The sequence below is a fragment of the Narcine bancroftii genome, chromosome 11, assembly GCF_036971445.1.
Source record: "Narcine bancroftii isolate sNarBan1 chromosome 11, sNarBan1.hap1, whole genome shotgun sequence".
NCBI lineage: Eukaryota > Metazoa > Chordata > Chondrichthyes > Torpediniformes > Narcinidae > Narcine > Narcine bancroftii.
Window position 1 is genome coordinate 74,931,607 of NC_091479.1, and position 13,465 is coordinate 74,945,071.

The following is a 13,465-nucleotide window of genomic DNA, read 5'->3' on the forward strand; positions in this document are numbered from 1 at the left end:
GCATGAAGGGAGCAGCAATAAGAGGTTGTGACCAGGGTGATGGGGGTCCTTTATGATGTTGGGTGCCTTCTTGAGCCAGTGCCTCACATACATGTCTGCAATGGATGGGAAGTTGGTGCCCATGATGGACTTGGCTGGGTTTGGCATATTCTGCAGCTTCTGTGTTCCTGGGTACGCAAGTTTCCAACCAGGATGTGATTCAAACAATCGGTATACTTTCCACCGTACACCAGTAAATGTTCGAGATTTTTATTAAAGTGCGAAATCTCCTCAGAAAGTAGAGAGTTGTGCTCCTCGCCATTCTCCCTCCCTTCCCTTTCCCCTTGTCTTCTTTCCCTTAGCTCTCCACCCCTTCCCTCTCTATTCACTGAGCCATCTCCCCTCCCCCTGCTTGCAGCTGTGCCCTCCCTTCCTTATCTATTACCTCTTGCCTCTGGGAGCGTGGTCCTCCTCCTCCCCCCCCCCCCCCACCATTTTGTTCAGACAACTGCTGATATTTTTCCATATCTTGATGAAGGGCTCAAGCCCAAAACATTGGTTATGTATCTTTATCTTTACTACATAAATTACACTGTTTGACGAGCTGTGTTTCTCCAGCATTGTTTTTACTTAAGCCACGGTGTCTGCAGACTTTTACTGTTGTGCCTTCTTCATAGTTGCCTCAATGTGATGGCTCCAGGACACAGTTCTTGCAACGTCTGGCCTTCCAGGAACATTTGAAGATACTAACCATCTGTGGAGACGAGTGTGCAGTCCCTCAGCTTCCCCTTCATAAACTCAACAATAAGCTCCTAGGTCTTGATGACATTGAGAGCAAGATATTTGTTCTGCCACCACACATTCTGCTTCTCTATCAATATACTATACTGTGACTCATCACTTCCTGTCCAACAGTAGTGGTGTAGTCAGCGAATTTAAAGATTGCATAATGATGAGTGCATGGGGAATAGAGCAGGAAACTAAGCATGCAGCCTTGCGTTGTTGGTGGTCAGTGAGGAAGAGCTGCAGAGGCTGTGGGAGTGCTGGAAACAAATCCACAGGCACTCAGTGCATCTGAAGGGAATCTCTTTTGCTTCTCTTTCTTATTGTTCAGGGTGCTGGGCTATCGTCATGATGACTCTTTGCCTTGCAGCAGACAAATGTTAAAGTATATCATGTATATTGTTACATGACAATAAAAAGGGATCCAATCCAGGAAAGTGTGAAGTAATGCACTTTTGAAGGTTAAACTTGAACGTGGTGTACATGGTCAATGGCAGGATTTTTAACCGTGAGGAAGAGGGGAATCTTGGGGTTCAATGCCACACATCGATCCCTCAAAGTTGCCGGGCAAGTTATTAGGATGGTTAGGAAGGCGAATGGTGGGCTGGCCTTCATGAGTTGGGGGATTGAGGTCATGAGCTGTGAGGTAATGATGCAGCACTGTACAACTCTGGTTAGTCCACGTGTTCAGTCTGGTCACCTCATTATAAAGAAGATGTGTATGTAAACTTTAGAGAGCGCGCAGAGGAGAATTACCAGAATGTTGCCTGGTTTGGAGAAAATGCCTTATGAAACAAGATTGACAGAGCAAGGGTTTTTCTTTTTGGAGTGATGGAGGATGAGAAGTGATTTAATAGAGGAATATAAGATTATGAGAGGCATAGACAAGGCAGACAGCCAGCACCATTTTCCCAGAGTGCTAATAGCAAGTTCCAGAGGACACCAGTTTAAGGTGAGTGGAGGGGTTTAGGGGAAACATTAGAGGTATTTTTTTTTTAAACAGAGCGGTGGATGCCTGGAATGCATTGTTGTGGGGTGGCGGAAGCAAGTACGTAGGGGCTTTTAAAAGACACTTAGGATGTACAAAAAATTAGGGTTATGGGTGTGAAGTGGGGAAAGATTAGGTTGGAGTGGAGTAGGTTTATATAGGTCAGCATAACAATGAGGGCTGAAGGGCCCCATAGTTTGCTGTACTATTCTACAGTCTATGGGGTAGTTCATAAATGTCTGGCAAGATATTTAACCTTTCGCCAGAATGTTGAAATATGGATGGCTACTTGGGTAGGGTGGGGAGGAATTTAGAGAAATGGAGTAGGCAGATATAGCTGTTATTGTAGATTATATTAATAATCTATAAAAATCTAACAGGAAATGCCATCCTTGCTGGGGACATGGGAAATAATGCTTTAATTTTGTGGAAACGCGTTTTAATAGCAGATGGAACAGAGTGCATGCATCACATCCAGTTGTAACCTGCTCAATGTCTATATATGGGATCGTTTGGAATACAGAGGGCTTTCACCCAACAAAGGATTAGACAGCTGATGTCACAAGAGTGACCGACTCTTGTCAAGTATAAATTCCACACTGCTGCTGATATGGATGTAAAGCAGGATGGAGTTATGACCACTGGATACCAGGAACCCCTCTGACAAGAGGAAGGGAAGCAATTTCAGAGAATCTTAGGATATTGCGCTGTGATAAGTCTGAAGAAATATTGGCCGCCTTTGAATCTAATGGAAACCCCAGAACAGAAACTTTATTGGAAGTTTGATTTGCTCTTTCATTACAGCAACTCATCTCACCCAACTGAAATGACGTGTGTGATTGAAAAGGGTCTCCTACGAACCATGTGACTTGTCTTGAGACAGTACTGTATATGCAGAGGTGGAGAAGCTAAATGATACTTTTTTTTAATTGCAAATAGAAAGCAAGAGCTTGTGCAAGCTGATCATTGATCTGAAACATAATAGAGTGGAGTAAGGCTGTAACAGTAAAAGTGTGGTGGGGAGGGGCCTTTTTGGTTGGGAAAGGTGCAAGCACTCGGAAATATTTTACTCAACTGTTTGAGGAGCCCATGATGAATTAACAGAAAAATAAATAAACAGTATTTGCACTATATACTGATTATTATTAGTGGTTAAACTTTGTTATCTCCAATCATGGGAGTTTTCTTGGCTTGTGTAATATTCTGAGTCAATATTATTTTACAAATATTTGTAATAAAGCACATTTAAAGTGTATCCATTGATACCATGTGAAGATCATTTAAAGCAGCACTTTCATTTTTAATTGGAGTTCAAATTTCTCTCTCGCTGTAAAATTTATTTATCTCTGAATATGTTCTCCTTGAGGATTGTCCCAGTTGTTTTCAGAATATCCCTTAATGCCACGGTTTCAGTAGCTATCTTCTTTTTGCTCTGCACAGGCTTCTATTTTAACCATTGCCTAAAAACATATGGTTAATGTTCCTTCACTGTTTTCAAGATACAGGGGTAGCAGCATTTTTATTTAATTTTGCTTCTAATATTACATGTTAAATACTCTTCTTCCCATTCAAAGTTCCAAGTTTTCAGCTACTGTGTTCTGGTAGGATAGTTTACAGTACCTCACAAGCATTTATTTGATCCATAAAGTGCAATGTCATATTTTAATTACCAAGTTATTGCAAATGCTGTCATTGCTCCCAATAATGAACAGAATTTGCTTAGAATAAAATTGAAATATTGCAGTAACACCACCGTTTACATTACAGTAAGGTTCCGATTAACCGAAAACCGATCAACCAAAATTCCGAATTTCCAAAAGTTTTTCGGGTGATGTATCACAATTTGAAAAAAAAATGTTGGGGTTTACAGGGAATCAGTTTTATAAAAGGAGGCAATTTGTCCACAGGTCACAATGTTGGAGGAAAGGATTATTTATAAATTGTCTTTTTTTTTGCCATGAGTCATTGCAACTTTGCGATAAATTGCATTGTGGCATTCGCTATGCTCTCTTTCTCCCGCTTGTCTGCCCAAGCTGCGTTGCTGCTCTCTCCCCGCTCACCCTCTCCGCTCCCTCTCCGCTCGCCCGAGCTGCTCCCTCGTCAAATCCCCTTTCAGCAGGGGTTGTTGAAATTCTGCTAGAGGACAATCCCTGTGCAATTTCCTACCACTTACAGGTGAGGTGAGACCTCGGGCTTCCGGGCAGGAGTGGGGACCTTAGGCTCCTGGGCAGGATTTGCGATGGTGGTGAGGTGGTGCCAGAGATTGATGACTGTGGGGGGGTGTCTGGGATCAAGTATTATCCTGATGCTACTGGGTTGCTTTAGAAAAAATTCCCGAATATCCGAAAAATTGCTTAACTGAGACATTTCGGATAATCGGAAACTTAAATATAAGCATTCTTCAAATACAGTACTTGTACATGGTGTTCTGTTCTTTCACTCATCTGTCTTTGAACTTGATCACAAAATATTTACAGTAAAATCCCCATTATCTGTCAACTACGGGATCACAGATGCTGGAAATGTGATTTATCTAGTTGACTGAGACTTGCTCTTACAATACCTAACTAATACATCTGCATTAAGAATACATCGGTTAAAAGACAAAAGATGATACAAAATGGAAAAGTAACTTGAAAAAAAAATTAGGATTGTAGTCTTTAATTGTGTAAAGTTCACTTTAATCAAGTAATTCCCGTAACCTACAAAATTTAAATTCGAACCCCAGTCACTGGTGTTGCAACAGTGTTGTGGTAGCCGCTTGCCACTCTCTTAATTAACCCACTCCCCCAAGTTTACAGATAAAGCCTTACTAATAATATACAATACTAATAAAAATAAAGACACATGGCAGGGATAGGCTGCCATTTTGGGAGAGTCGCCCAGCAACGAGCAGCATTGACTGGCTCTTCATCCTGGGTATGGCCATTTCATTCCAACGCAACTTTATTCAAACAGCTGCTGCAGGCAGGGCACGGCCGGATTGCTCCACTGGCTGAATGTTTGTTCCCATCATCACCAAGGCAACCTGGTCAGGCCCTCAGCGCAACCCAACACACCTCCACGCAATGGCGACAGCAAAAAAGATGCACGTGCATTGAGGGGCATTGCTAGTTCAGTGGGGGCAAACCTGCGCGTGTCCAATAAAATCTTAGCGCTCCCCTGCGGGGTCCATCCGCCCAGTCGTATTGATCAGACTTATTTGCCGGTTGTTTTAATTTCTGTTTGATTGAATTCCAGGTAGTTTGAAATGTAGTTATGTAGCCATTTCCAAGTGCATGCACGAGGACGTAGTAATTGCTTTGAGCAGCAAGCAAAGTGATGAAGGTTCGAGTTAGCAGTTAACAATCGTTCATATTTTGTAACATATTTTCATTTGTCAGTGATTACAGAGATCTACTGAGAATTTTTTGCTGTGACCTTTGCAATGTTGAGAACAAAAAGATAATGTATTGCAAAGTATATTTTAACTTTTGTGATTTTGCAGCAAGATTCTTCAAATGTTTGTGGAATCAGAGCTAATTTTTAGAAATACTAGCTTAAAAATACTAATGCCTTATGTCATCTTTGCCTCTGGTATCAGGCCATGGATGGGAGAAAGTCAAAAGGACTGAGGTCCACGGTGTCATTCCTCGCCTGTAACACTTTGAAGAGACTGATCTTTCACATACTCTCTGAGCAGGTGTTTGGCCAATTAGAAAAAATGCTGCAAGGAACTGTGTGACTGAGATGGAACTCCACCCATCGTTTCAAGAGAACTTAATTTTGTTTGAAATGTTCCTCGGTAGTTGAAGTCCACAATGAAAGTTCCTTATTGTTCAGTGGTAATACTCTTTAAACTACAAAGAGCCGAAATCTAAGGTTGGCCACTGTGGAAAAGTTACAGTCATTTAGTACTGTGTACATTCGTAACTCAGGATGTTGCATGTTGGAGTAGAACTTCCAGAGTCTCGTTCAACGGAATGTCAGTTTTGAAGAATTGATATAAAAGAGAATTATTTCACAAATACAAAAAAAAAGCCCTATCACTTAATCAGATGTTGCCTTGAGGGACATTTTTGTTTTTTCAACTTTATTTAAGATCATAACTTGACAACTATTTCTTTGAGTATGTTTGGAACAGACTACTAATGGTGCATTTGAAGGAGATGTTGAAAGCATATGAAATGGAAAGCTAAGATGATAGATTTACACAAGGAAAGATGGGAGCGGGGCAGAGTGGAGCATAAACACCTACATGGGGCTTGGATGGCTTGTTTTTATATCACGTGTTGTCTTTTTTGACGAAACAAACAGTCAACAATTCGGGCTTACGTTGATCACGAGATGTTGCCGATGATTACACTTTGTTGCACATTTATAATCAGCCTTAACTTTCTTCAGCACATGAAAGATGTTATAAGGCTGAAGAGATGAACCACAAAGTGAGTACAATGCTGTAAACACTGATGGGAGTAAAGAAATATAATTTGGTTTCAGCAGTGAAAGGTGTAGTTTATCATCTACGTTTCTAGCAGAAGAAAAGGGGCAAGGACAGGTGAGAGGCTCTTTTATCTGTCGTGAGCACTTCAAATAGTGAACAATTGTTCTTAAATCCAAAGTGGAAACCTTACTCTAACCCAGTCGGATTCAGATGGAATTCTTCCTACAAAATTGGAATCTGTTGAAGCATCCAGGCATTCTGGATTTTGTATGTCAGGCGAGTATACGCCATCGCGGTGATTGACTGTTGAAATCAAAGGAGTTTTGGTTTTTCAGTAACCTCGGTTTTCTTAGTTGGGTAGAGTAGATAACTTAATTTGATTTTTTTCATCTTCTCTCGAATCCTGAGAATGTTCTTCTTTGATACAAACCATCCCAAGTTTTGTCTGATCATTCAGGATATAAACATATAGTCAAAAGGTGGAATCAATTTCCACCATCCCAACAATGTGCATAAGCATTGAAAAGAACTAATACAAGCTAGACCTTCATCCATTCCAGTCATTCACTCCAGAATGTATTGTCCTTGGTTGAAATGAATTCAACATTCACTACTGGTTTCAATGAGCTATTCATAAACTCCACAAACCAGATTACATTCTACATTCTTGTATGTCTGTATTGCTTACCCACAAACTAGGATGAAGTTAAGAGTGACTTTTGTGAAAGTTAATGATTTTGAATGGAACAGGAACCCAGGACATTGGTCTTCAAAAATGAATGTTCCAGACTTGACAATGAAAGTTAGTTCATTTACGCTCATTGGAAAGCCTACTATTCAAGTAGCAATCTTCAGTTTACGACCAAGCCAGTGAACTGACTTCTGTTTAAATTTCAGGGAGTTCATGAATCGAAGGGTGTGTCAGGGGATTACCTGCGGTTAGAGTTGCTGATACAGAAGGTGGTGTCTCCATACCTGGGAACATATGGACTGCACATGGGAAATGAACAAGTAACACATTCAGCATGTTTTCTGGGTAAGAACAAGTAACCAGGTCTCAATTGTTAACTATAAATCATTGAGAAATTAAGCCAGCTTTGGTAAAGTTGATATCTTAATGCCCAAGGTCCTAACACCACTGGAAATTAAAATTTTTGAAAATCACCCCAAATGTATTCTTTCTTCTTATTTGGCTTCTGTCGGTCGTGGTCGACCATGGGTACCGTGCCTCTGGTAGTCACTGTGGAGTGGCACAAGCCAGGGCAGAGTTGATATGGAGATCTGTCTGTTACACATGCAGTAGGACCCCGCTTCTCCATGCTAATAACAGGTCCAAAGGAACGACGAAGGGTGGTGCCAGCAGCATCACAGAAGTTGCTGAGCTGATGCCAAGTACAGCATTCAGCCGCCTTCGACTCCAGATTCCCCCCCCCCCCCCAACCCCCCGGGATTCACTCCCAAAGCAGGCATAGCCACAGCAGCAGAGGGTTGAAATCAGAGTTTCCCCGCTCATAGATGAGTTACCATCCATGGTTAACGATCCGCATCTCCCCGGTGCAACTGGTTACAAGGCACCAATGGTCCGCCTTTGCCCCTTCTCCTGTCAGTGACAACAGCTCTGCCGGGCATAAAAACTATGCCAGGAGTTTGACTTGGTTGACAGGCTGTTTGAGTCACATGCTGTGAAGAGCATTTGTGCAGCAGTGGGAGCTCGTCCCCACTACCACCCTTCGGTTATAACAACCTTTAGAGCCAAAGTTTACGCAAATGTGTACAATGCTGAATTATATTCATGGCTCTTTTTAGTAGGCTGCAATAGAGCAACTCACTTTAGACTTGAAGCCATTTGTTGTATGAACAAATGTAACAGTACGAGTATGATAAGCTTGTCAACTTTAACCACTTTGCTGCTAACTTTCACCTGACCTCAAATTCACTTGGTCCATCTCAGGAGACAAACTCTCTACAGATATTTTCTACAAACCTACTAATTCCTAGGTACCTCGACTACACTTCTTCACATCCTTGGTCTCTGTTGCATTTGCTCTCAGGATTAAGTCTTCTATTTCACATCATCCGAGAAGTCCTCCTTCAAAAAAAAAGTGGGTTCCCCTCTACCACCATCAACTCAGCACTTACCCACATCTCCTCTGTTTCACACACATCTGCCGTGGCCCCCACTGCCCCCAAGTGCAATGACAGGATTCCTCTGGTCTTCACCTAATAACCCACCCATCTCCACATCCAACATGTTATCCTCCACAACTTCTGCCACTCACCATCCCACACCAGACATCTTCCCCTCACCTCCTTCCACAGGAAACCCTCTCCCCATTCCTCCCTCATTCACTCGTTCTTTCCCACTAATCACCTCCTTGGTACCTACTAGTCAGTTCATGAAAGAATCATTATGTGGTGCTCTGATTTCCTCAAAAATAAAGTGAACCAATGCCTTGTATCATCTTGTGCTATACTAACTTCCAAAAAGAATCGGTTATTTTCTTTCCTCTTACATTGAACTTAACTGTTCAAAAGGAGCTGGACATCACTGACTGAGTTTCCCCAAAAGACATTAGATTAGGAATGTATGCAGTTTTGGGAATGACTATGTGTCAAATGTGCAGTTGTTACAGGAGATGGAACATTACCACACAGTACAGACACTTCAGCCTACAATATTGTGCCAACCAATGTAAACCTACTTCAAAACAATCCAATTTTTTCCTACCTCACATCAATAACCCTTCATTTTTCCTACATGCATGTAATTACCTTAGAATCATTTGAATGTCCTTATTGTACCAGACTCCACCATCTCCCTTGGCAATGCATTCCAGGCACCACCACAGCTCCCTAAACTTTCCTCCACTCACTTTAAACAGATGTCTTCTAATATTTGCTACGGCTGTGCACCCCAATTAAGAACAATGGCCTTCATCAGTCTGAGTATCAAAGTTAGGAAGTAGTGTTGCAGTTGTACAAGGCCATAGTGAGGCCCAATTTGTGTTCAGTTTTGCTCAGGGAAAGGTGTCAACAAGCTGGAGAGGCTGCAGAAAAAAAATTGAGAATGTAGCTAGGACTCGGGGTGGGGGGCTGTGCTATAGGGAGAGGTTGAACAGATGGGGCTTTATTCCTTGGAGGGGTGATCTCAAAATCATGAGAGAAATAGATTGGGTGAACTTGTACCTGGAGTCTTTTACCCAGAGTAACCAGAGGACATAAATGAGCAGGAGAGATTTATCAGGAATTTGAAGGGTAACTTTTCTTACACACAGTGTGGTGGGCATAAGGAATGGGCTGCCAGAGGAGGTGGTTGAAACAGGTGCTATTGCAATGGCAAGTTGAGCCAAAGCACGCTGTATGACTGAGCTCCTCAGAGGTCTTGACAGGATGGAGGTGGAGAGAATATTTCATCTTGGGGGAGAATGTAGAATGAAAGTCACTGCTTCAAACAAATGAATTAAGACAACAAAAATTATTTCAGAGGGTGATGAGTATTTGGATCTCTCTCTTTCTCTAAGACACAGATGTCTATAGATACGTGGTCTTTATCAGGCAGACAGTTGTGTGCACAGACATGCATATACTGTCTCACAGGCACATTCATGAAGATGCACACTTGCAGTCACCCAACAGTTATGTACAAACTCACGTGAAGACAGGCTGAAATATGCACAGAGATACAGGAAGGCTGATAATACTGTCATTCATACAGACAAATACAAAGACACGCACATGCAGGTGTACAGATGCACAGTTGCACATACACACATGTAAACACCAACAATGATGCACATACACAAATGCAAGAACACACATGCATAGAAGCACAGGTACCAATGCATAGGCACCAATGCAGATGTGCACAGATATAGATAGACACAAATGCATGGAATGGACATGTAGATCAACACGAACATGCTCAAAGACACGAGCATGCTAAAGTTGCACACAAAAACTGACAGGCACATGTTTGACTGTGCATTCACACATTTTAAGCTTCCTCCATCCCTTGAGGAAGACTCATCAGGCCACTTGGTCCCTCAAGCCCACTTTACCATTTACTTTACATACTCGTGTAATAGTCAATCCCATGTAAAAATCAACCACCCTTTTTTCTGTATACCCCATGCAAAGGTTGACCACCCCCCCTCCATTTTTTGGGCCCAGCTACAACTTCGAACTTCCGATGCCCCGACCATGGACCCTCACCTCAGCCACCCGCCCATATGAGCTCCCAATGCCCTAACCCAGATCCTTGCTTTGACCACCCATCCACCGGAGCTCCAAATGCCCTGACTGTGGATCCTCGCCGTGCCCACCAGCCCACCCTAGCTCCCAATGCCCCAAATGCAGACTTACCACCCAGTCCTGCCCATCCAAGCTCCTGACGCCTTGAACGATGCAGGTACTTACCAGTCAAAAATAGTATCCTTGTAAAAGTCTACACCCCCAAATTTGAACCAAAACATTGGTCCCCAAAGCTCAACTGTTACACAAGTATATACAGTAAATTTTGGTTGTCAGAAGTGACCTCTTCCAGTGGATGTAACTGTGTGAATTTGCCAGCAGGTCACAACCTCAGTCTTGGCCTTGTTGTGACATTATTTCTTACAATAATTTTTTTTTCTTTTTTAGAAAAAAAGTTACTTCCACGTTGCTCCAAGTCAAGTGAACTTTTGACCAAAAATCCTGTTGTGCGCTCGAAGAGCTACAACAATCCAATGCTAACACCTGTTGCAGAATACGAGTGTGAAGGAACTCTGGTCAACGGCACAGGCATCAGAAGGCATTCTGTATCAGAAATGACAACTTGCAATGAGCCTGAAGGCTTCTTAAATCTTAGTCCCTGTGCTACAACTCCCACTTTAGATTCCATGGCTAGCACAGCAACAAGAAATCACTCTCCAGGAGAGCAAGAGCGGACCAGCACAAAAGCCATAAGTGAACTTCTACAGTGCAAGACTTTGAGTGAACCAATCATCAGCCAACCGCAGGACCTGTTCCATGTTGAGGATCCAAGTGATGCCCAAGATAATGACTTATCAAACAGCTCCTCAATGATGCCGGCAACACCCAGTCCCGAAAGCACAGTGGACAACATGTTGGAATCAGAGGGCATTTTTCTCAACTTTGGTCATAGATGTTCAGAGACACCAACATACAGCAGAGAGATGAGCAGACAAAGTGTGGTGTGAAAGCAAGACCAGGCAAAGCCAGGAACATAATAATGCAATAAATAAAAGAATCGACAATTGCAGTCACTGTTGCACTTCTGGTTATTTCATGGTCAACTGTTATTTAGTTCGTTAAATAGAAGAGGAAGAAAGCACTTAGAATAGCTCATCGGAATTTGAAATAGGATTCCTAGAATCCATTGCGAAGTCCAGTGACACATATGACCTGAAACAAATTCATTTGAGCCTGAGACACTAGTTACATTTATACTCAACATCATCATCATCTCCAGCCCGGACGGACCAAGACAGACCATGTCTGTGTGTGCAAAGTTCTTGCTTCCTCCCTACACCATTAGCTTGTCTTCACTGCAAAGGCAGATTAATCAATGGGAACTGTAGATGCATTTCTCTAGTGTACAAACTCCAAAGGTATTGTTTTAGTTTATTCTGAGTTAATACTCACATACAATTTGTTCCTTGCTCCAATTCCAGTTGATGGCAGAGTTGTGGAGAATACGTTTGGTAGCACTAAGTGCCAGAAATAGATTATTTTAATGAAATTGTTTTTAAAATAATTAGGATTTGGTGTTTAGTTTCAAACTCCACAATATTGTTAGCAATATTGAGTAGGACATCAAGCTCATCTTTTGATTTAAAAGCCAGATGCTGTTAACCAGTTTAGACATAAGGTGCATGCACTAATCACCAATCTTTACCTACTGTAAAGAACAAAATATCATCAAATCATTTCAGTCTGATAACTGATCATGTCTAATATTTGTATCTTTTTTAATTCCTCATGTTAAATTTAAACAGTCTCACATATCTAATTTGTATCTTTTGAAAAGAATAATTTTTGTGATAAAATTTATTGAACTACTGATTTACCAGAACTTGGGATAATATAGTTATTGTATTTCTTTACCTTTGAATGGAACCCAACAGAAGTTACCTACAGAGAATTCCATTCCGTTACAAAGCCAATTGAATATTGGCATGTGCACATATATTTCTCTTTAAAAGACAAATCAGTAGAATTATTTTTTTTAGTAATGCTGCTTGGTGGAACTACAGAATAATTTCTAAGGCATCCATTATAGAATACCCCAGGAAAATGCATTTTGTCATTCATGTAACTTAAGGGTAGGAAAAGTGAATCTTACCACAGATTTTACCCAAGGTATTTTGAAATAAATTAAAAATTAATCCTCTCAGACAATAAAATTGCTCAATGCAAATTTGAAACCACTGCTAAAGATAGAATCTGTGTACCTTTTACTTAAGGAGAACAACAGAGAAGAGCCTGGTTAACAGCCAAGATAGTCGAGTCAGTGGTCAGGAAATTTATTGGAAAATGTTTTAAGGTACAGGACTAATTAAACTTAAACAGGCAGAGATTGATTGGGGGTAATCAACATGGATTTTTTTCATGGTGGAAGATCCTTTATTTAAAAAAAAGGGCATGGACAGGATCTCGCACGGAAATGTTGGACCAAAGGTTTAGAGCATGGAATCAAGGCAAAATTTAAAAATGGTCTTGGTGATAGATGAAAGGGTGATCATGGGCGACTCATTTTTGTGATAGAATGCCTGTGACTAGAGGTATAACCAGAGGATCATTGTCATGGTGCCTGCTGTTTGCCATGTGCTTGGATGTCAACGTCAGAGGTACGAATAGGACCTTTTCCAGTTGACACGAATTGATGGTGTTGTTGATAGTGAGGAGGGCAAGCTTAGGCTACAGAATGGCAATGATCAGCAGGAAAATTTGACAGAGCAATGACAGATGTAATCCTGTAAGTGTGAGAGGATGCACTTGGTTGGTGGGGGGGACGACAACAAATGAAGTTAGAACAAAGACCATGAATTGTAGGGCTATAGGGATTGTTGGGGGAACAAAGGGACTTTCTTGAACAAGTCCAAAGAGTTCTAATAGTGGTGGCATAGTTAGATAGGGTAGTGAGGAAGCCATACAGGATGTTTGCCTTCATAGAAAATAGAGCAAAATTTTGATATAACTGTTGGTTTATAACGGTGGTTGTAACACCATAGGAAAAGCACATCTCTACTCAATTGGATGCAGAGGAAAATGTTGCCTAGATTGAGGATAGG

The 13,465-nt window shown here is 41.5% G+C and overlaps 1 protein-coding gene across 6 annotated transcripts in view; it reads left to right on the plus strand.

Annotated features, from left to right (window-relative positions):
* Positions 1–12,246, plus strand: part of LOC138745913 (proline-rich protein 5-like) — a 362,551-nt gene extending 350,305 nt beyond the window's left edge. For all 6 annotated transcript variants that reach the window (XM_069903427.1, XM_069903428.1, XM_069903429.1 and 3 more), the window contains 2 exons: positions 7,071–7,209; positions 10,812–12,246. In XM_069903427.1, the coding sequence (XP_069759528.1) occupies positions 7,071–7,209; positions 10,812–11,371 (699 nt within the window). In that variant the 3' untranslated portion in view covers positions 11,372–12,246. The remainder of the gene's footprint in view (positions 1–7,070; positions 7,210–10,811) is intronic.
* The last annotated feature ends 1,219 nt before the right edge of the window (positions 12,247–13,465 follow it).